We start from the raw sequence: 25,173 nt of genomic DNA on the forward strand, positions 1-25,173 counted from the left end.
AACTTAACAAAAGACCATTTATTCTGTCATTCTCTTTTTGTTCTTTTGTTTTGTGATTTGAGATAGAAGTAGATGCTAATTTTTTTTTTTTTTTTGCTTACTAGTAATCTGTACAATAACTGCTTGTGAATTAACCCATGCAATTTTGGACTATTTGTCAATTCTTTTACCAGTTGTTATTAAGAAATTCAGGAAACAATTGTTCAAATAGAAGAACACCACAAAGGGCTTAGCAAATGAGGAATTACAGCAGTAGACTGCTGTTTATTTATACTTCACTAGTAACCATGTCCTGGCTTATCTCTAACTTTCTCAAAAATTCCACCTGTTTATTTGTAAACCTCATACCTCATTCTCTTTCAGATTTAAGGCCTTTTATCAATTCATTTGGAAACGCGTGGCACCTTTAGGACTTCTCACATCCTTGATGTCTTTAATTTTTTATGTGCACATCGTACACAAAAGCCTCTGTATTCTCAGACTGAGATGAACTCTTTCAACTGATGACTGTTTAACAGAGACAGATAATATTTTTGCAGTTCTTAACTCACCTGATGACTGTCAAGCTTGTCTTTCGTGGGCTGATCAAGAGCTGCAGCTCACAGCAAAGGCTTAATGAGATTCTCTTCCCCTTGAAAGGACTGTTTCTTTCAAGAAGAATCTGTAGCTAATCACTGCAAGTCTCAAGTTGAGAGGATGATTATTTGGGGGGAGACAGAAGTTGCGAGTTCTGCACAATTCAACTAAAGAAGCTTCATTTATATGAAATGAGCAGGTTTTGCAAAAACCAGTTGGCTGGGAAGCCTTAAGCTTGCAGTTCCTGTGCAAGACCTTATCACAGTCCATGGGTTACCACGTACCAGGAAGAGCCACACCAGCTCACTACAGCAGCTGCTGAGCAAGCATCAGACTCAGCTGAAACTTCTCACGTGCCACCTCATATCTTGGAAACTCCCCTGCTTTTCCTAAGATTATCACACAGTATAGTGTGTCACAAATATCAACTCATTTGCAAAATCATTACTGTACACAAACCAAGAGTCTGCTGGGTGTGCAAGTTGTTTCACAGAAAGCAGGCTGCAATTTCATGTAGTAATTGTGTCACTTCTCAGTCCAGGAAATTACACACTTATATGACTGCAGTATGATAAAACCAAGTCACTGAGACCGTTTAAAACATGGGACAAAAATATGCAACACGTGCCAGGGTTTTGCCAAGATAGCTGAACAAGTGCCAAAGGAGCTAGCTGGGGAACTGGAAGCAAGACTAGCACAGAGTTTGGCAAATGCTAATAAGTTCTTGTCCTCTACAGAAGCAATGAACATATTTTCAGGCTGCCTCATCGCTTAAAGAGAAGGCCACAATCTGGAGGCCTGGATCAATCTTTATCAGCTTTGTAATATGTTATGGCTGCAAGACAGTAATGATCAAATGGTATTTCACCAAGTGACTGCACTGAAGAGTTCTGACACTGCTGCAAACTAGCCATGAACCAGCAGGCACCCGGAATACAGCACTGAACTGACAGCTATGGCAAAAAGGTGTTTTTATACCAGGCCTAGTGTGAGATGTTTGCTTGGCAGTATATTTACATCTTCTACAGACTTACTAGGCTACCTGTCACCTGTGCACATACACACAGGCACTGAAAAACAAAACAGTAAAAAAGGCCTGAAGCAGATAAAGCACCTTCACAGGCATTGGATCAATGCCTCTCTATATACCAAGTCAAGGTAAAGAAAATGCAGGTGAGGCTTTCAGACACAAAACCCATGCGAATGCTGTGAGAACACTAACCTGAAGAACAGTTAAGATTGAGACAATAATTAAGGTTTGCAAACTACATTATTTTGCTGAGTACAATATTCACAACCTTAATTAAAACTGCAGTCACAATTATGCTTGTTGCTAAAGCAACAATTCTACGTATTTACAGAACAGGGCAAAGAAAGTGAGAAATTGTGCAGTTTCCATGATAGATTAAAACTACATAAATGTTCTCAGGTTATTCTCTAAACAAAATTTAAGTTGATTGTTGATTTTTTCTAGAAATGACAGCATTTTAAGGTTTAAAGTAAGCTTTCCCCTGTTCAATAATGAAGTAAGTCTAACACACTCAGAGGACGTTTTTCCTGTCACTGAGATTCAAAAGAAGGAAAAAAATAAAAAAGAAGTTGTCATGAAAGACCCAAAGGGATCTGACTCCAGAAATGTATGTTGTCTTCTTCAGTAAAAGACCATGTGCCTGCCCATGCATGATAGGGTGGGTTTTATTTAAGCAGAACTTGATAGCAAATCTTGTCAGAGTGACAGCCGCAGTCCCTGCCGGGCTTCAATGATACAACACAACAAAAAGGCATCCCTCTGGCACTGGAAAGCTCCCAGAATACTGAAAACTCATGCAAGGCCATGTCTTCTCTTCCTGCTCAACATGTCAAATGCTATCTGTCCCCCTCCATTTCTACAGTCACTCATGACCCCTCAAATTCTTTTAGTTTGTGTTCAGCTACTCTTCTCCCTTGATATTCTTTCCCTATTTCATCTGCTCTATTTTCTCCTCATGCCCACTCCTTTCTGAAGACCTTTTCTCCTCTTTCCACCATGCATGAGTGCTCATATCAAGGGAGCAGGGCATAGTAAGTGTCAAGCTAACACCTCCCTCTTAGGCTTCCAGACACAGTGAGGTGCTGCTGTGAAATCCCTTCCCAATCCAAACACAGGAGAACAGAGCAATGGCATTACACACAATGTTTGGGGGTCTCCACATCCACGACCCACAACTGGTCCAGGCCAGGGTGGCTCTACCTCTTTGGAAGACATAGGTGGCAGAGGCCTCAGGGCAGTGCCCTTTCCTACTGCACTCATGAAAAGCAAACTGGTCCCATACCCCCTTAGGGGAACAGCAGCACCAACGTGGTCCTGCTCCTGGAAATCTTCTCAGCTCTGTGTGTGATCTGCTGCAGAGATAGCCAGAGCATGGAGGCCTCATTTTGTACCAGGGGAGGTGCTGTTTGGTGGAAGTGTGTTGGAAGATTTTATTCCCCATCTCAACAATTCAATGCTATTGAATTGTTGCTATTCGATGGAAGGATGTTGGAAGAGTTGCTTTTATTCCCCTCATTCCAACATGTAGCCCACAGACAAGGTACATACCTCTCGCGCTCTCTCCGTGACTGGAGGTGCAATGCTAGGCACCAAAGCTGAGTTAAATTTTGTTCCAGTTAATTCTCTGGTCATGCTGGTCCCTGGGGGAATGTTTCTGGTTCAGGCCATATCAGCACCCCATCATCCTTTTTCCTTGTCTTTGTCCCTGCTCCTGGAGTTCCAGATCCCACTTTCCTTCCATGTTTTTCTTACCACTTTACTTGTAACTTTGGGCCATGTTCATCTTGTCTGACAATAAAGTTAGGCCAATATGTTACTTGAACCCTTTCTCTGCCCCACTGCTGTTTAGCTGCAGCTGTGCCTTCCACTCCACTTCTTCAGTGGAGAAGCCTAAAGTGTCTGTGTTGTCTGGGGCACAGCACCAGGAATGCTATGGCACAGAGCCTGGGCTAGGGATGTTATAGCTCATCACAAGGCTGACAGATATCTTGATTGCCGGGGTTTGGTTTTTTTTTTGGTGGGTTTTTTTTTTGGGTTTTTTTTGTGGGAAAGAGTGTGGAGGCAGTTTCTAGGATTGAAGGATTCTGGCTGTGAAGACCCTTTGGAGCTTCATACGAGCTGACATGTCAGCTGAGTGTTGACAGCCTATCAAGCAGCTGACAGGGCACGGTCCTCTGAACAGGATGCTTCAGCCAAAAGCCTAGGAAGAGGACTGGCAGGCCATTTCCTCTTTAAGCTGAAAGAAAAGCAGGGAAGGAGCAGATGCTTCTCCCAGGGAGAAATACATGTTTGCTTGTTGAGAATAGGGGGGAGATGATCTCCATACTGCAGGACTTGATCAGAATGTACTATTCCCCTTCTTTCTCCTTTATCTCCTCTCTACAAGCTAGGGGAGCAGAAGGACAGACCTTCTCACCATTCCTTTTGTCAGTTCTCCCTCCTTTATCACTTCTCATAAGATAAGGGCACAAGTTTCACTCTTACCCCTCCCTTTTCCCACATGGTGTGCTGCTGCTGCTGCTACTTTTCAGCCATGTTTTTCCTTAGCAAAAAACTCAGTCCCAAGTCTGTAATGATTCCTGAGGGCCACTGAATCAGCAACCAAAGGCACCTGCCAACAGGGAGAAAAAGTCAAAATAGGCATTGAAAGTCAGGCAAGAGACAAAGTAACTATGCCCATATAGAAGAGATAGACAGCTAAATGCCACCAGGAAAAGACCGGATCTCCTCTCTTCTAGACACTGAGCTCTGCTGAGCCTCTCTGCAAGAGCAGTGTTTGGAATAGTGTTTGCAGGATCACACTGCAAAGCTGTCCTCCCTCCCCAAACTGCCTAACCACTGACCAACAGGTACTGCAATCATGGGACAACACAGAGCAACAGCCACCTGTGAACACAGGTTTGGACTCCCAGAATTTCATCCAACAATGGCAAAGTCACAGCAGTAGCTTGTACAACAGCAAATTCTGACCTACCACACCATCCCCAGTGTGGAGAGGCAAGAACTAACCCTACCAGTCCAACTTTGTGTCCCACACCCGTGGTACCTTCCCCCATGGGTGTAGGGCAGAGCATACAGAAGAGCAAAAACTTGTGAAGGTTAAAACACTGTCCATGTCTTCATCCTCAGACAACACTAGGGAGGAAGCAGGAGGCAGTCAGCCCATCTGGAGTGTGCTCACAGAGTAGCTGCCACAGCTGCCAGTGGCAAAAAGAAGTCAAGGGAAGTCATCAAGCAGTCATACACGCACTGGTAGCGTGTATGAAAATGCATTAACAGAAAACAAACCCAGAACAGATGTAGAACAGAAATCAGACATGCTTCTGAATGTGAAATCTCTTTACAAGTGTCACTTGGGCAGAACAATGACAAGTAGAAATAAGCTCTCATAAGCGTGAGACGGATGCTGGGACAAACCAGCATGTCCTGGAGTAGCCCCCAGAAGGGCTCAAAGCCAGACAGGAGCATTTTGCAGATACCTTTCCTGCAGGCTGCTCTGAAACACATGCAGTGGGATGCCCAGTGTACAGCAGAACACATGACTTGTCCAAAGTAAAACCCTCAAAGACAGTTAATGGTGAGTGTAAACTCCCAGAAGCAACTGCCCCAACCTGGCTGTCTGCTCCTCTTGCCCCACACTACTGGCTTCAGACAATGCACAGCCTGACACCAGCCTGTCCTGTAGACCCTTGACATGACCCACCAAGACACTGTTATAGGCTGTGTGAAACAGCTGAATGTTGACACCATTTCCATCAGAACAGAGGCTTTTTGTTCTTCACATTGGAACATCAGGAATATAAATGCAAACATTTTTAAAATCCTGCACAATCAATGTACATCTGTTTGGTGCTTTCACTATCTCAAGGTCAAGAGCAGTTGACACCAAAAGTTTCTTTTTTCTCAAAGGGGCTATACTCCACTCAGGATGAACCAACTTTAAACTTTTGTTTGCAGGAGATCTTCGCCAAACAACAATAATTTATTTTGTAAATATATTAAGAACTCCATTACAATACTGCACAGATTTTGTATATTATCTTTTATCTGGATGATGTCAAGGAATTTGTAGCAACAAGTTCTAAAAAGACTCAGCAGATTACCACAGTAATGACTCCTAATCACTTCTCTCTCATAATAAAACCATGAGACTTTTACTATTTGAAGTTACTGTGTGATCTCCTGCTCCAGTTAAACACAGGGCAAGTTTTGCTTCTGAGAAAACAGAAAAAAAACTGTGGCTTTAATAACTTCACCATTCCATGAGAAATGCCTGTCTGCCAGCCTTGCAGACTGCCAAATCTGGCCCCTTGGCTCTTGAACAGTATCAGGAGGATGAAAACCACATGAAGATTGGAAAAATGTGCAAAGCCAGAGGCCAAAGAAAAGACACAGCCACTCAAAGGATCATGTGCAGTTCCTGAGTTGCTGAGAGAAAGAAAAGGTTTCTTAGAAGTTGAGAACTCTTTTTAGACAGTATCTGTACTTTTCCATGATGTGAGTGAATTACAGCATTCATGTAAACGTGATGATGGAATGTATCTCTTGAAGAACTCACTAACTACATTAAGAAGAACCCTGAGCTCACAGAGTAGATAAAATGAATGACTGCATGATAAGAATGGAGTATTATAGGAACCCAATCTTCATTCTAAGAATGAGTGCAGACTAGAAAGTTAGTACCCACATGACTATTGTGACACATTTTTTGACAAAGTGAAACATGTATAAATAGAACATCCTGCAGATGTTCCTTTCCTCCTGAGTCCATTTCTGGTTTGCACACACCCAATGTCTAAATACACAAGCAGAATCCACACAGAAAGCGTGGCTATGACATCACTAGGTGTACTTGGGATTCCATAAAAGCATCTAAACCAGAACTGTTTCTAAGCACAAGTTGAAAACAGAGTTCCAAAACACATCATACTTACATTCTCTAACATACTTAGAGAATATTGTATCTAAGGTTTCATCTAGTCTATAATGTATTATTCCAACACAAAATAGCAATGTCACAGTACAGCTGGATCTTAAGGGGACAAGAAATGCCAACAAACTTTAGGCTTTTTCATATTTGAAATTATGTGAATGGTACAGCTTTTCTGCAGGTATGTAGCTGTTAACATTTGGGCTAGAATAGTTAATTCATACTATTGATCAGCTTCTTGTTTTGAAGGCCATGATCTAGCCACCAGCACAGTGGACTACCCAGGACTTATTCCCAGTTCTGTCACAGTCATCACAGGACTTCAGCTAAAGCTCTTTGCACTTTCCATTCTGGTATAATTAAGTGTATACATAAAGAAAAACTTAAGTGATTGAAGACTCATATCCCCAGGAATTACTCCTCTCAATGATATATATGTGTCTGTGTATTGCACACCTCACTGATGTACAGACACAAAACATATATATATATATATACATACATATGTTAGAAGAAAAAGTGAGTGCATGCAGTCTATCACAACAAGGATCTAGATACAACCAATAATTATGGAAAGCAGAGCTTCCACTTAAAAACTAAAATACATCTCACAGTTGTGCATCCTTATTTAAAAAACAGTAAAGTTCAAATCTAATTACTCTTTCCAGCAATTACATTTATGATGTAATTTATGGCATTTATTAAACTCCCAACATATGGAATGCTCCTTTTATGTCAAATTGCAAATTGCCTGAGACACACAAGTGAGTTTTATAAACTGCTACAGCAGGAACATTTCATTTTGCTGTGACTTAAAAGTGGCAAGTCCTTAAGGGTTACTGGAAATTATCTCAGCTGGCAGGAGCAAGCCAAAGCTGTGGATTTGATCCCTGCATGGGCCATTTATTTAAAGAGTTGGACACAATGATCCTTGGAGGTCCCCTCCAACTCAGAATATTCTGTGATTCTGTATTGCCACAGACTGGAATTCACTTGAAACAGAAAACCAAGCCAAAAAAATTCATTTCTTCATATTTGCATTAACAGAAAGGACAGAAGCTCCAAACCAGCAAAACCCTTATGCTGGTTCTTTAGATCACACACATATAATCAAACTAAGTTGAATGAGATATGCACATGGACAAAGCTTTAAGAAAGGGGAAGCATTAGCAGAATCTGGGCTACAAAGCAGTAATCCATTGGCCTCTCCTGCTCATCATCTTTCTGCTCTGAACCTGCTAGACATTAATCTGCTCTGAAGGATTGTTTTAGTCAGTTATAGGCAATCTATACACAGTCTGGTTCAAGTTATCACATCTCATAAATAACCTAACAATGTTTTGCCCTCCTAATTTTATTTCATCACTCCTGAGACTAAATGGTGGTAACAGACCTGGTCAACTTGAAATACAAAACTCAAATGCTAATTTAATTTATGTTCTTCTGCTTACAGAAATGAAAATAAAATTAGGTAACTTTGCCAATGGGGAAATATTTGCTTTTACTAGTCTTAAATCAAATCACACCTGCAAATGCAGAGTTGCAGGTTTTGTTCTTTTTTCAGTCACACAGCCACTTGCGTGGAGTTTTTTTATTTTTTATGTTTGGGTTTTGGGTTTTTTCCCAGGTAAATGGTGAAGTGAAACAGAAAGCAGAAGTCAGGCACAAATAACTGCTTAATGTAAAAATTACTGATAGGAAGAGAAGGTAAGCATGTAAGCATTGAAATCAACAAGTACTACGTTGTACAGCAAAAAGAACTTCCTCACCAAAAATGCATGCACTTTTTACAGGAAAAATGCTTCTCTGTCCTCTACTTGCACAATTTCCAGTGCATGACACTTCAAATTCTGAATCAGACTTCTTTCCTTCTCCAAGGAGAAAACTGAGGGGGCTTCTATTAATTTAAGCCAAAACTGAAATTTAATCTCAAATAAAAGACTTCAGTATGGATATACTCTTAACTATTGATTCTGATGTAATAATGCCCCCTATAAAGGTCCACTAGCACATCATTTGTGTCTTGTACTAGGAAAAAAATCAATAAAAATCAAAAGCCCAGCCATAGAAGTTTTAATAATATGGTAGTAAGTGGTTTTTAAGCAGTATAACTGTCTCCAAAACATGATGGTAAAGTATCCATATGCTTGTCAGAACTTGAAAGATAGATACACTTTCAAATTTTATATATATATATACACACATACATATATAGATATATATATATACACACACCCTAAAATGCCTCAAATAAGAAGGTTTCTGTATGTAGCAAATTTATTAAACTAGGAGTACTGTCCTGGTAAAATACATGTCCTTAGACTACAACACTTACAACATTCAAGCAACAAATATAGTGGGAATGTTAAAATGTAATTAATAACCTTCCTTTTAAATAATTTTCTTCATGTTGTTCTCCGGGTTTGGCTTTTTTTTTTGTTTTGTTTGGGTTTTGTTTTTTTTTTTTTTGTTTTTTTGGTTTTTTTTACTAAAGAGACAAATTCTTGACAATCAGGATAAAAACCATATGTTCATGTATTCACATCATAACTTAAAAACTTCTTTGAGACATGTAGTATTGGTATTTTTCATTCCTTCAAAACATCTGGATTTTAGTGGTTTTACAGCACAAATGGCTTGTTCAGAGTATAGCCTTTTCCCATTTAAAAAAAAATTTATACCCCATTCCATTCTCATCACATGGCTAGCATATGCTTCATGCCAACTTTATTCAAGGCCAAAACCTATCGTAACTCATCAGGCCAATGAAATACTACAGGAATGTAAAGCAAAACAGAAAAAAAATCCAATCAAGTCAGTCAAAAAAATTCCCCTAAACACCAAAAAATTCCACACTATTCTGAGAAGCGAAGAGTGAAATTACTATCAGATTCCTGTTTTTTCTCAGAAGGTCATCATAACCAAAGAGGTGAAAGAAAAGAAATAGAGGATGAATAAGTTAGCTTAGTTTCTGTATGATCTGTCTAAGCAAGGACAGTTTTCCAAAGTAAGTAGATCAGATAAGAGCAAGGAAGGAATGCAGATTATTGAAATATTTCTCTTTCCAACAAAATTCCAAAACAAAACAAACCAGCTTACCCCATAGAGGCACTGTTGAAAACATGGTTGCTTAAGACTATTCCATCTGCCAGCCTATATCCTCCTGAGATTTGCTCACCATTTGCCTCTTATTTCCAGTAAAACTTGGAGATAGCAGAGATAACAGATGATCATTCTTCATCCCATTTTTTTATAAGGCAAAGGATGGAAAATAGAAACAATTTTTGGCTTTTGGGCAGGTGATACAATCTTTTGTTGTTTCAGGTTTTTTTATAGTAAAGGCCTGAAGTATTATAGAGTAGACCCTAATTTGTCTCTTCCAGCTTTGTGGCAAAAGGTTTGCTGCAACTCTTTTATTTTCCTTGGGTTTTTAATTGTTTTAAACTCAGTCATTGCAACTTAACATTAGTATTGTCTCTAGGGCAGTGAGAAGACAACTTCCTCTGCACTTCTGACATTTTGCTGAACCAGCAATGAGCCACTCAATTCACAAATATAGTAATATCTTCTTCACAAGTAAAAATGTGTGATGATTTTATCAATTTAATTTAGGTGAAAACGGATGTGGTTTCACCTGAGGGAGAAAAGCAGCCCATAAGCTTTGGACACTACAGATGACTAAAGAATAGAACACAGAATGACACTGTCAAGGGACAACACAGAAGACAGACATGGATTTCTTGGAAGAGACCACCTTAAAATAAACAAGAAAGATCAGGCTCATAAGCAGATTTATAAAGCAGACAGCTCCAAACAAGCATGCCCATCTCAAGCCTGAAATGTCTTAGCAAAGAGCCCCTTACTCCTCAAGTGTCAATCCACACTAGATAACCCTTTGCTCCTAGCAATTTACATGCTTTTTCAAAAAGTAAAGGAGAGTGGCAAGTCCAACCACTTCAATTCTAGAGAACCATGCAGATTATCAGTGTTGAGGCACACAATGGAAACTGATGGGCACTTCATAGCCTGCTTTCCTTGAAAGCTTGGATAGTCTTTCCATAGACACTTCACTTTCAAGTAAATCAGTTTCTAACACTGAGCAACATAAAAATGAAGCTCACACCTGCAACCTTAAATCTGTCTTTTGCATCTATGCATTATTTACACAGCACTCAAGTAAGTGATCAAACATCATTTTCCACTGGACATACATCTGCATCTGTGCCAAGCAAGGCAAAAGTTCAAAAAAAAATAAAAAAATTTCATAAAGGAGCATATTTTCTTACATTCTTTTAGCTGTGCATGTCAGAAGATAAACAGTAACCAAAGACAGCCAGCAAGCAAAGTTAAGTTTCTAGCTAACATTCCAGAAAAATGATTGTCAGGACAGTTTTATCCCTGTTTTCAAGAGAGTGATGCTAAGGGAATGAGCATTGCCAGAAGGTCGAGGGGGGTGATGCTGCCCCTCTGCTCAGCCCTGGGGAGGCCACATCTGGAGTGCTGCATCCAGTTCTGGGCTCCTCAGTACAAGACAGACATGGAGCGTCTGGAGTAGGTCCAGCAGACAGCTACAAAGTTGGTCAGGGGTCTGGGGAATCTTTCTTACAACAAAAGACTGAGGGAGCTGGGCCTGTTCAGCCTCAAGAAGAGGCAAAGGAGAGGGGAGCTCATTAATATGCATAAAATATCTGAAGGGTGGGTGTGAAGAGAATGGAGCCAGGCTCTTCTTCGTAATGCCAGCAACTAAGTCAAGAGGCAATGGGCAGAAATGGCACAGGAAGTTCCACCTGAATATGAAGAAGAACTTCTTTACTGTGCAAGTGACCACACATTGGAATAGATTGCTCAGAGAGGTTGTGGAGTCTCCCTCACTGCAGATTTTCCAAAACCATCTGGACTCAATCATGTGCCATGTGCTCTGGGATGACCCTGCTTGAGCAGGGAGGTTGGACCAGATGACCCCACTGTTGTCCCTTCCAAGCTCACTCAGTGATTCTGTGAGTTCATAAGAGTGTGAGCTGATTTAAAGAAGGTTCTATTTCTCTTCCTGACAATATGCTCCCTTCACTTCAACCAACTCCAGCATTCTTCAGTCCCTTCCACAAGACACTCATACGGCAGAGGATAACCAAACAGAAAAACTACATAAGCTGCCAGATATACAAGTTAAATCAATTCACAGAGCTGACAGGAGGCAAGAGAGGGGAGCAGGATTTCCCCACAAACAGCTGCAAAAACTTACCAAAAAAACCCAAAAAAATCAGCCAGCCAAAGAGGACTTTAAACATATGCCACATTCTGGAACTGATCTCTCATTATCTGCGTATCAAAATTGCAAATACACGCTGTTCTAAACTGCAAATATGACCAGTATCCACCTTTATGTTTCAAGTCAACAAGAGCTGCCTTTTGAACACAGGAAGAAATGCTAAGAACTTGGAAAACTTCTGGCAGTACTCCCACCTGCAACATGCAGACAATCACCTCCTTTTCACCATTAAGATTAAAGACTTGTGAGAGATATAGTTATCAGAGCAATCACTGCTGTAGAAAAGAGCAGAGAAAAAGCAGAGAAAAATGAGTACCCGTCTGCACTACCAGGCTCACTAGCTTTGTAAACAAGGCCTAGCACAAGAATACAATAAATACTCTGTAGCCACTCATAATTTAACATGGCTTATTCTAAAAACCCAGTGGAGAGAAAACTTGTGGAAAAAATGATGTCACGATATACATACACACTGGAAGAGCTAAAGTAGATTCACAGAAGACAGACTTCACAATCCAAATGGTTTTTTTTTACACCTCTAGGAGCATTTCATTCTTAGAAGCCTCCAAATCCACACAGATATAGCTGAAACACTCATTGTTAACTCTGTTTATCTGCAGAGGTTATTTCTCAGCAAAAACATAAATGGAACGTCATAACACTACATAGTGCAACATGAGCCTTTACACAGCCAATGACTAGATCAGGGAGGGAACTGCCAATCCTGAGAGCACATAGTCATAAGTGGTAACTAAGGAAAAAGAGCAGGAACAACACTCTATCCCCCCACATCTGCCTATCTGCTGACATCTTCAGAGACTGCAGTGATGGGGAACAACATGCCAAAGCAGAACTCAGTGAAGCTGGAGAGCTTATGCTATTTGGCAAGCCCAAGAATCTGATAGAAGTGCTTCTACTAAGTCTCCTTAAAGCCATCCCTCCTAAAATCATATTATAACAATCTATGATGAGTAAGAAAAACATATAAAAGTATGCTTTACAATGAATCTATGTATTTAATCAGACTTAGAAAGCCTGGGTTTAACTTTTTCTCTTTTTACCAGACATCCTCCAATGAGGCAAGCCACATTGCTACCACAAGTACTGATTCTTCCTCCACAGTGTCAAAGATGAGACTTCATGAGAGAACAGGATAATAATACACATGCTAAAGCTTGAGAGACACTCAGACAAAACAGTGATGAACATTCCAGAAAAGCCCAGAGAAGTGTGTCCTCAATATTAATTCATTTTTGCTAATGACACAACTTGCAATACATCTCAGTAAAAGCTGTCAAACTATCAAAGGACATAAACAGTTCACTTTGAAATAAAAACACATAAATGTCGAAACAACTGCAATACATAAACATGAAAAAAATTCCTCTACCATTTGCTTGGTGCTCTCAATAACAGCAGTGCATCCCAATTAGTGTATCAAAAAACATAAGAGAACACAAATACAGAAGACAGGCACTCAAAGTCTGCAAAGACAAACTTTCTCGACTCTCACAACTGCCTGCAAGAGCACAGTCCTGTCCAACCACCTGTGCTAAAACTCCACCTTTTTCAAACTCAAGTTTGCTTGCAGCAGGTTTTAAGACCCAACCAATTCCCACTACTCTGGGCTGACGTGCTGAGCTGCATGAGGTGTCTCATCAAGTGACAAACCAGCAGCAGCTCTTTGTCTCACACCATGAGAGACTCAAGGCTCCAGCTTCTCCTTTGACCTGACTTGCAAAACAAGAGAAGTTGCAGCACACTGCAGGGCACAGAGGCTCAACCTGGCGTCCTGCCAGCCAGCTCTAGCAGATTTTGGTACTGTGGTGTTTTATATATAGCAAGAAGCAGGTCCCAGCCTTCTGCTCAAGCTTCAGATTCCCAAATGGTGTGAGGAGTAATTGCTTGTAGAACAGGCTAATTCTGAAGTGAAAGAGGGCACAGGCAATGGTGTGAGCAATACTGGCAGAGATGCTTGACGTCAATCAGCAAGGAAAAAAACAGAATATCTATGGATTGCCACAAGAATTAAACCCAGACTACTTCAGACTGAAGAAAAAAACAAGGTAAAAAATGCGTGAGATTGAATCTTCACCCCTTTGATATTTTAGTTCTTCAGTGTCTCCCACTATCCTGTTTCCACCTACATGGGTGCACCTGTAAGTATCTATAACCGCCTAAGAGTTATTTATGGCAAGCTATCAAAACTGAAGACATTAACTTCAGCATCTCAAAATACCTCTCACAGAGCCCAGAGGCACAAGGGGAGCAAGGAAAATGAGCAATAAAGCAAAGTATATAACCTTGCAGACCTGAATTGCTTTACCATATGAAAATTGGACAAGATGCAAATTAAGGAAACAAAGGTCCACTGCAGAGTAAAAACACAAAAAAAAAAAAAAAAAATCAAAGAAAACAAAACAGATAATGGGGGAAGGGTAAAAGAACCTAAAATCTGATACCCTGTAACTAGCTATAAGGCTAAAAATTAACACAAAATTCTCACTAAGATCTCTGCATGGAAGCATTATGACTGAAGAAAAGGCATTTACTTAAAGAAATTGAAGACATTTTAAGAACTTAACTACCATTCAAAAAACATTATGGACCAATTAACACACCTACTTTAATAGAGAAAAAAAAATCTAAAGAAAAATATTATGTACTTACTATCATTTAGTGTAGTGAAGTCCAAGAATCGATATTCATAGCAAACATCTATTTTGGTTTCTACCTGGGGCCTCTTCAAAGTTGAATAGATATTACCAGGTCGTTTTTCATCATGCTTCTCTAATTTGTTCAATCCACAACCCATTTCAGCAGTTCCTGATACAAAGAGGTAAGGAAAAGGGAAAATGCATAAGCATGATTAACTTTGAGGTTTTTCCTTCTGGTTTCATGCCCCACACTAGTACATTAGGGTGATTTTTAATTTTTAAATGCAAGTTGCCTACAAACTACATAAAATCACGTAATCAAATAAATGCTGTAACTTAAGAATATACTACTCATATCTACCCTCAGACATACTATTATTTTATTGGAAAATCGACAGTTTAATGTATGTATTTTGCAACTTTCAAATGTATTCAATGGTACACTCTGGAAGACACACATTCCATTATAAAAAGTAGCTGAAAATGCAAAATAACTTGCTAATATTAAGGTTGTCAGCCTAGTAACAATTTCTATATATGCAGTTACTAAGAGAGCATCTAGTATTAACTTTTACACAGATCTCTGTAATATTCAAATTAATATCCAGCCTTGTAATTTAATGTAAAAAGCAAGTTCTCTCTGCAGAGAACTACCTGCATTTACAGAACACCCTCACTTCCTCCCACGTCAATTTTTAGGAGATAATGGCACTTTACGAATCTGTCTTCAAAACAGAAGAGGCACCTGGCCACAGAACTGCATTAGATAAATCTAGTTCTCTTTAATAAGCTGCCAGCCACAACATTTTAAAGGATTATTCCTGACAACCATTCCTGCTACACATTAAATGTTTCTCAATATCCTGCACATTATAGCTCATCTGGGTACGAAAGAATGGAAGAATTACTTGCTGAAAATATTCAGGTGATCCAAACCCTCTAATTCCTCTCAACAACATTGGTGGGGCTCAGGCAAATTATTTCAACCAGCATCAAAGTACAAAAACAAAAAGTGGGAAGACACATCAGGTAGGCACCTAAGGTTTTTCATCACAACCACCTAACATCCTGCCACTGCCTACACAGATAAAGTCATGCTCTGAAAACAGGGAGGGAAATGTAGAATAAACACCCAGTTAGAGAGAGTGGCTCCCACAGGCCCCCCCAGATGCTCAAAGGCATGGGATCCATATAGTGTGAACACACTGCATGGAGCACCAGGAAGGTCAGTGCCACAGCCTCCCTGCAAGCTGTGACACACAGCAGTGAGCACCTGAGAAAGTTCAGGCACAGATCAGAGCTGCCTTTACCTTGACAGTTTATAAACCTAAAGCAGAGAATGAAAACCTTGCTCAGGTTCACCATCTCCAAAGAGCTGCTAGTAAGCCTATGCCACAGCTCCATCCCCCAAGAGCTTACAAAGTTAGGCAAATATACAGCCCCAATGTATTTGGAAACCACTTGCATAAAATTATCTACATTTTTACTTATACTGTGGTTTAACTTTTATAAATTTTGTTCCTTCCTCATACTTCCTTGCAAAATCATTCTTATTAATATTTCCCAAGTCCCTTGCTATATTTTGCTATGATAAATGCATTCTGCCTTTTCTGCCATTTCCTAGACAGGATCTGTGGTGTGGTCCCTTCATCACCCCACTCACTCTCATTTGCATCACTGTTCTCATTTCTCTACATGAACACAGGTGGCCATATGCTCAAAATGAGATCTTAACAAGGCTTATGAAAATAACATTCATGCTTCCCTGTCTCTAGTGCAAATAATACACCTACTGCACCTAAAATCATCATTCACAGCTGAATCATCACATTCACAGTTTACTGTCAACTTCCTAGCAGACAAAGAACCTGTTTCTCCTTATTTTTATGCAACACAACTAACTGAGAAGTTTCCAACTCATCTCTCATAACTTTTCTCTATTCCTATTTGCTTCTACTGCTCAGTAATAGCCTCACCCCATTCTCCAGCACCCCTGGAAGAAAGAGCTGAAAGTTTTTCCTGGGCTCAGCAATACCACCCACCTTCTTATCATGTGCAAAGTCCATAAATGCACACCTACATCTTCCTGCAAAGTCCCTAATAAATTGATCAAAATAGGACTGAACAACACATCAACCTTGACAAAAGTAATACAGTAAATATTTGATCACATAAAACCTGGAAGCAGAAAAAACATTTCCTACAAAGACCTCTAGCATTGAGAAAAAAGGATGATGTGATATTTGTATCCCTGAAGTTTCAATATTTGGTGGATTCATCCAGCAGAAAACAACTTTCCTTAATTATTTTGAAGGAAAGCTAAAAACTACTTTAACAATTTCTATCAATGAAATCGAGGTTTGCAGATTCAATTTTTTTAAATTTGGAATTTAAGGTTAAAAATCCTCATGATCTTTTTATGTTCCCAAAGTGATACTTTCCACCTTTTTTTGTAATGACAACTATTACCATTAAAAGATTATTCTTTCATATTTACAGCAGTTTCTTCTTTTGCCTGTGCAATATTATTTGTTTCAGTCTAAAATGTTATTTATTTTAATACATAAACATGTGTTGAATTGTAATGAGCCTAACAAGACATTGTATCTAGGTATTTTTCCATAAGCTATAATGGAACACATCTAGCAGCATTCTTGTGCTAAGGATGAATTAAAATAGCAGTAAGTCTTAGCAAGTGTACCAAATTTCTTGTTTCAGCAATTGCCCAGTAATTCTTACACATCATAAGTACACAGCGTTTTGTAAGGAAAAAAATTTCATTTCAGAGGTCATTCTGCTGCAGTGCCTGCAACCTTTAGTTATACAAATAGTCTGAAATCCACAGGACTCTTAGACAGTGATGGCTGCAGAAGGAGGCCTTGGGGACTCTGCATTTCACATCGCAGAGTGTTTTGCATTCTTTCCCAAACTGGGGCGAAAGTATTAAAAAATAAAAGCCTGCACTTCCAGCAGCAGCCAGAGACACTCTCCTGTGCTTCTCCAGCAAACATTTTCTCAGCCCTTTGGAAAAAAACTCCTCCACCCTGACTACCCATGTGAGCAACGACCTCTGCGAACAGAGAGAACTCACAAGTCAATCAGCACAAGCTACCTGCCCACTTGGGAATGGACTGAAAACACACTTCTTTTTGTTACTAATTCCCTGAGTGACTGCTTCCTAGAAGACTGATTTTCACCTTAGTGCTGTTTAGCTAAAACTTCAAATAATATCCTTGAGGATAAAGGCTTCCTCACATTTTGCTAAGTATAGGCAGTTGTGTTACTTAAAGCAGGCATATGGAAAAGGATGATGAAAAAAGATGCTTCCACTTGAAAAAAATGAGGGATCAGGGGACAAAAATTAGGTTTCACAACATCACAATCTTTTCCACAGTAATTAGAATACACATGCTACAGCAGTAGAAAACAAATCTTCAAAAATTAAGTTCCTATTTTAACAGAGAACTCTAAGTGTGAAAATAATTCCACAGAGGTAGGAATCCTTAAAAGTTTTCTCAAATATACTGATGATGTGTGTATGACAAGTCATCACTCAATCACCAGATTCTGCTCAAAGTTATCCCACAAATGTCCTTCTGGGACAGCTTGCTTTACAACCTTTCAAAGGCTTTTAATATCAGTTATTACCTTCTTCCTTTCATTCACAGCAAAGTTAGTGCTGTTTAGTCTTCCCACCATCATCTGAAAGTATCTCCTTGCTTTTCACTTACAAATCTACTTGTCAACAGGACATTATTCCCCTTCTAAATTTTCTACATTGCAGTTATCAAAGACTGCTGTAAGAAATGTTCATCACTGATGCATTCAGAGTAATCTAAACTCACTCCAATGCACATTTTCAGGTGTATTAGTTTGCTGTAAGACATGCTTAAGGTTACTGTACTACATAGATTTATCCTGGCTTTCTATACCTGCATGTGAATTCCACTTTTATTCATATTAAACAAAAATATTATCACTAATATTCACTTTTTAGCAAATTAAAAAACAATCCTTCCAAAACGCTGCCAAATTTTCAAATTCTTTTTGCTTTGCAGTAGGTTCTAAGATAAACATTTTCTTTTTCATTAATGCAGAAATTAATTATCAACTCAGAAGTTCTATACTTAGAAAAAAAACCTTGGAAAAGTAACATTTAATGAAGAACATTAACCCCTAAAATTATGATTTAGCTATGGGCTTTTACAATTACATATGCCAGAAAAACTAATTCTGTCCACAAACTCACTTACATTGCAAATTAATCTTACATGTGGTCTATGATCTTGTTGATCTCAAACTGTTCATGTGTTCAGCCACATGATGATAAAACCAGAACTGAAACCCCAATCTCACAACAGATTGGAGTTTTTTAGTCTACATCTTCACTTTAACTCTGCAAAGCATCAAGAATAGAAGGTATGCTGACTTGCAGAACAACAGCAAAGCCTAGTCAATTAATTCCTAAGTTTCTCTTGTGAAGGCCAGCAAAGGCCTTCACTGGTTAGGAAAGGAGCAGCTTGCTTCTGCAAACTGAAGGCAAATTTTAACCCAGGATTTGCACATCCCAAACAAACTCCCAACTCACAAACTGCAGAATAAACCTCTTGCTGCCACCTCCCCCTCCCCAGTACTGTCCTGCATTGTGTACTTTAAGAGCAGAGGAGCTCTGGGGAGCATCTGGAGGTACAGGTGCTGTACCTGTACCTGGTGAAACCCATCCCAGCATGTCCAATGACCTGACCCTGAACGCTCCTCAATATAAGTCTTATTGAAACCAATACCATCCTCTGCCATGAAAAAAACCCCAAAAATTACAACAAATTGTAGCCAGCAAAAGAAAAAAAAAAAAAAAAAGCCAGCAGTATTTCCACTTTTAATCACCTCTGTGATCCGTGACAATGAATGTATCTTGAATGTATCATAGGAATTTTTACAGCTCTTTTAGAGATGTGTCAAGTTCTCAGCTGATGATTTCTGAACCTCAGCTTTGCTAAAACACTCTCTTGCAGCTTGAATTTGCTTTCTTGTGTTGATAGTGTGTGTTTAAAATAGACAAAATACAGCAAGTTCAGAATTAGCAAAGAAAAAGAATAAAATAATACCATGTAGCTAACAACTTATTTTCTTGTTAACAGTGATTCAGGCCCCAGGATTCCTTTTCAGAAGGAAAAGAGCACAAAGAAAAGAAGGGAAAACAAAAAACCTCTTGCCTTCTATCTGATTTTCATTTGGGGGTTTAATGGGGAATAAATGAGGCTAATCTTCTGATTTATTGATCCATCCTTTCATGAAAATCTTTAACAATTTATCTCCAAGGAATAATAATGAAAATTGCACTGAAATGTAACAGAACCACATGGCTAATGGAAGCTTGAATAGATTACCAGAATAAGTAATTTAAGGGATGCTTATCAACTAAGTACATATTGGCTAAATAGTTTATTTCAACTAATCAATGCATAATGTCAATGACTACTTAGAGGGATGATTTGAAAATAATTCCAAAACAATCATTTTAAGTACTTATAATCTCAGAGTCAACTGCTAAGTATACAGCATTAGACTGAGTATGCTAGCAACGTGTAAGTGAAATACACCACCAGCTGAAATAGGAACAAGGTAATTTTAGTACTTACAATGGCATCCAAGGAAAACATGTTGTATGGAAAATTAATGCTTGTCAGCTTGTTTTTAAGCAAAATTAGTGAGAGCGAGCTTGCTTGCATTAACATATTTAAAGCATTTATGGGCCAGGACTAGTGAACGTATTTTGCAAGCTTTATCATTAATTAATTTATTTTTTAAAATACATATCCTATGTTACTGCTAAGGTTCTTTGCACAAAATATAGAATATAGTATTCTTACTGATGAATGCAGCAGCTGGAAAACAAGATAACTGCAATGTATTAACAGGTTTTCTCTCTTGATTTTGGTTAAGACCTTTCATCTTCATTCTTCCTTCCATGGGTAATACTTAGGTACCTCACAGGGATGCTGGAAGGCATTTACAAATAATTGCAGGACTTCACATTTGTTGTGCAGTAATGAGACATGCTTATTTTCTTAAACCCTCACTCCTGTAATCCTGACCTTTCCATTTTCAAAATAATAAGCACTTCATGCTCAGTTCACTTGCTGGCATGTGGTCACTTAATTCTTGCATCCTTCTCAGTCTATGAAACACCAGAGTGTTTAGTCCCCCACTCAGCTCCAAACAAACCCTGAGAGTGCTTGCAAATTATAGTTAAGTCCCTTTCCCAGCATAGTTAAAGCAATGAAGCAGAGGAAGAATAACAAGGCAAAAAAAACAGCATAACCGAAGCAGAGACCTAAAAACACCAGACCTGGCAAACTGGGTGCACAGGTAAACAAAGAAAGCAGAATAGGATGCCAGGATGATCCTTTGTCAGTTCCCAAAAAAGAGCCATGCTTCTGACTTCTCCTAATTTTTCCCACCCTGCACAGGTTTCCTTACCACTGCACAGTTTTTTTGTGACATTACACCACCTCAGAGGGAAATTCCTTACTAAGAGATAACTACTTAGTCTTTTTTTTTCCAGTAGTATTACCATGCAGGAAGATATGTAAGCATATCTTCAATAAATAGTGCAATCATTTTTATTTGTGTGGAGGGATCTGTGCTTAAGTAACTAATGTTTACCAAACAATTTGAAACATTCTGAAAAACATATATATACAAGGAACAATTACCATAAATCAGTCCCATCTATTGTCAGATGTGACAGCTGACCAATTTTTTTTTCACCACATATCTATGAATTTGACCAGTGCTGTCAGGATTTTAGACTTGAGGCTGATAACTAAATCTCAGCTTCTAAGAAGGTTGGTGAAAGAATAATCCCAGATTTATCCTTTATGATTGATTTGATTTAAATTAAACTGCAGAGCAACCCAAGTAAATCTGCAGTTAAGGTTTTCAATTTCAAAAAGCAAATCTCAAAAACTAAGGAATTCATTAGTAAGATGAACAGGAATGAGCAACTGGAGGATGTACAGGGGAGGTCTGGAACATGTTTAAACTACAATATGAGTATCTGCAGAACTAGGAACCCAAGGAGTGACAAGAGAATTCATAAGAAGGTTTCCAGACACAGTGAGATGAATTACCTAATAAAGAAGGAAATGTAGAATAAGCAGAGAGCTTAAGAGACAGGAACAAAGTTCAGCAGAGGAACAATCTCGGATCAAGAAACACCAGCATAAAATGAAATGTGCCAGAAGCCAAGGCAAGCGGTGGAAGCCAAAGATACCACAACTCAACAGAAGCAGAACACAAATCAGGACTAATCTGGATTCATACCAAGAACTCTGGAAGACCTGTCATGATGAATTGCAGCCCCAATTGCTAGAATTAAAAGCCAAACTATTTCATCAGATTTGGTACTGTCTCCCAGGGAGACAAGAAAATGTACTGACTACACAAAAAAAAACCAGAGAAAAACATAATTTGGCCAATTAAGACAATTGCTGGTCTAGTTTCCAGAGTTTCTAAGCTTCAGGAAGAAAGCAAAGTAATACATGGATAACTATGATATGGATTCAGAAAAGTTAGAACAGACTACCCTGACAGGTCTTGTAAACACAAGTTACACAGAAAGCCCAGCACTAGCATGCAGCATGTCAAATAACACACCAGGATGATAACATGATTTCAACAAACTCTTATTAGGTGCTATTGTTCTCATTGCAGTGTTCACATCACCAACCTGGGCTCGACTCTGCTGCCCTGCATAACACACTTACTTTGCCCTGTGCTGTCCCTGGGCCTGCAAGTCACCAGGCCACCTCTGTGTGCTCCCTGCCACCAGCCACACTGAAACTCCTCTAGGGAAACAGAGCTGGGGTGTGTGGGTGTGTGTGGGCACGTGAGCAACAGGGTGGGAGGAAGAGGAGCAAGCAGGATCAGGGAGAAGTGGTGGAGGAATAAGGCAAGCCTTGTGCTAGCAGTGGGGGCAATGTGAGGAACAGCAGGTTGGTGGGAGACCCCTGCTTCCCACACCACCCACATCATCCTGTAACATTCATCCAAAATATTTAACACTTGCTCGTACCACAACACCATCTTTCAGTAAAGCAAAAGATTCAGATAATACCACATCTTTCTACAAAATACTTTTAGACAGTGTATTTCTGGCCGAGATAACAAAGTGTTAATGTCACTGAACAATGCACAGGTAAAATTTATGCCAAAATACCATGTGCAAATGTTCAAGCAAGTTGCCTCCATGCGACAACAGGAGACTACCAGGATGCTAAGAAAGAGTAGTACTATCAAGAACATAAAGAGAAATCACAGCAGATTAAAAAATAAAGACTGAATTAACCTGACAAAAGCATCCACAGGAATTAGATATGAATCCAACTTTCTTTTAAAGTTAACCCCACAGCACTCAGAACCCACAGAGAGCAGGCATAAGAAACAGATGCATATTACAATGTATGCACAGCTGCTTAATGACAGTGAGTAAAACCATGGTAAAACACGAAACTACAGACTTGACAGTCCTATGTTTACTGCCTTTTGTAGTTTGCTTAGGAGTACAACCCCAGCCACCTGATGAAGGTAAAAAGTAAAGCAGATCACTAGTGCAAGGTGTGAAGCTCTGGGATCTCACATGAAGTTAGAGATGGAATAGTAGTCATGTGAATATTTTTTACTTACTTCAAATAGAGACTTCATCAACTTTGATTTTAATTCTTCACAAGTCTGTGACCCCAGCTTTTCCACCACAGAGGCTGAGGCCAGTTCATTATACCCAACATGGTATTTATGTTTCCCAGTACCACAGCTCAGAACTCCCTTAGGGTATTTAATCACAGCTGTATATACTCATTTCATGCTTCATTCTCAGACCGGGGAATGCCAGCATTCAAGAGGTGGAAAGCCCCTTGTCTAATGTAACTTACTTGAGGTTAAGCTAGATTCCTAAAATAACCCTTCATTCTGAGACTTTACTTTTTCCCTAGAAAAAACAGAAATTAAATACACATATGTGACCACTACCATTGTGAAAAAGAGGGTTATTGCCACTAACTTGTTATTCAATACCAGGACCTGAAATGGATTGGATTTATTAAAAATAAAACATAAAAGCAGATGTCTAAAAAGATCTCCCCTTGTAAGCTAGACGCCAGCTACAGCTTGATAAGGTTATTCTCCTACAAAATAAATAAATAAATACATTTTTTTTAAAGGGAATTAAAATTGAAGCAGTATACAATCAGACCACAGCTTCCAAACTTTGGCTGAAAACACTCTTTCAGGTATAGTTATATTTTTATTATTTTAAATACAGCATCCTCTTTAGCACAACAGCCACCCCTACCAGGACTCCAGCACCGCTCCCTGTCCTGCCACACAGCAGCCTCTGGCTCAGCTCGTTCTCTGCTCCGAGCCGGGAGCGCTCCGGAGGGAAGCACGCTCAGGCGTAATGGAGAACAAATGTCTCCATTAATTATTTGACTAAGCCGAAAGTATCAAAGAAGACCTGTTAAAGTCCATTCAACTAAATTCCCCTTTTCTAGAAATACACAGGCTGTAAGAAGAGGCTGTTTTGACAAGAATTTAGACAAACCAGAGAGAAGAGAGATGTATTTCACACTCAGACATAAAAATGCTGAACCACTGCCTCTTTACATTGTAAGAAAACCGTGCTGAAACAACATCAAGAACTTGAAAAAGCAATAAAATTGGAAAACAGCGACTGTAAAATCCCAGACCCCAGCCAGCCACACGATGGCACGGCACCGCCGCCTCCAGGTGCCCGGCATGTGAGGAGCGGCGCCGGGCTGGGCGGGCAGGCGGGCGCTCACCCGGCTCCCCTCAGAGCTCCCTCCCCTCCCGGCTCTGCCTCACCGCGCCGGGGGGCTGGACGCAAATAACCATCCCACTGGCTGGAAGGGATTGCCGGCGATGCCGCCCCCGGTTCGCCCCGGCCGCGGGCAGCCCGGCGGAGCCCGGCAGTCTCCGCACTCGCGGGCTGACAGGACGGCACCGCCCGCCAGCCCCGCCGCCCTCCCGGCGGGCTCCGCTCCGGCCCCTGGGCAGGACCGCAGCGAGCGGACCCTCTGGAGCAGCGGCACAGCCCGGAAACCCGGCCGGGGAGCGGGCGGGAGGCAGTGCCCCCCCCTCGCCGGGCTCCAGCAGCCCCTCCGAACCCGGGCATGCCGGCCAGCCCGCGCCCCGCTCCGAACTTCGGGAGCCAGAGGACCTCGACGAGTCGCAGCCCCAGAGTGGCTTTCCCCGCTCCGGCGCGCAGACCCTGCCCAGCAGCAACCCCCTCCCGCCCCCTCACCGAGTTTGCCCGCCGAGCCGGTGGGGTGCGCGGCAGTACCTGGGGCAGGCAGCGGGCGAAGCGCAGCCCGGTGGTGCTGAAGGATGCCCGGCGGGCGGAGACGGCCCGCCCCGCTGACAGCGTTTCCTCCTCCTACTCCGGCTGTCGCCCGTGCCCGCCCGCCGCGCTCCGGGGCCGCTCCCCTCTCCGCTCCGCGACGGGGAGGTGCCGGGGCAGCGCCACGCCGCCACACGGCCCCGCGGCCCGGCACAAAGTTTGCGCGGCGCAGCCCGGGGCGGCGGCTCCGCTCCCGCTCGGCCCGGCCGGGGGGCCGCGGCCACTTCCTCTTCCTCCGAGCGGCGGCGAGAGCCCCGCGCCCAGCCCGAGGCGCGCAGGGAGCGGGCAGCCGCG

At 40.8% G+C, this 25,173-nt stretch overlaps 1 protein-coding gene across 1 annotated transcript in view; it reads right to left on the reverse strand.

Annotated features, from left to right (window-relative positions):
* RFTN1 (raftlin, lipid raft linker 1) overlaps positions 1-24,926 on the reverse strand; it is a 95,841-nt gene extending 70,915 nt beyond the window's left edge. Inside the window, exons 1-2 of the mRNA XM_036406961.2 lie at positions 24,823-24,926; positions 14,476-14,631 (exon numbers count right to left, since the gene is read on the reverse strand). Of these exons, the coding sequence (XP_036262854.1) occupies positions 14,476-14,620 (145 nt within the window). The 5' untranslated portion in view covers positions 14,621-14,631; positions 24,823-24,926. The remainder of the gene's footprint in view (positions 1-14,475; positions 14,632-24,822) is intronic.
* Between the last annotated feature and the right edge of the window lie 247 nt (positions 24,927-25,173).

Source organism: Molothrus ater, chromosome 1 (genome assembly GCF_012460135.2).
Source record: "Molothrus ater isolate BHLD 08-10-18 breed brown headed cowbird chromosome 1, BPBGC_Mater_1.1, whole genome shotgun sequence".
Classification (NCBI taxonomy): Eukaryota; Metazoa; Chordata; class Aves; order Passeriformes; family Icteridae; genus Molothrus; species Molothrus ater.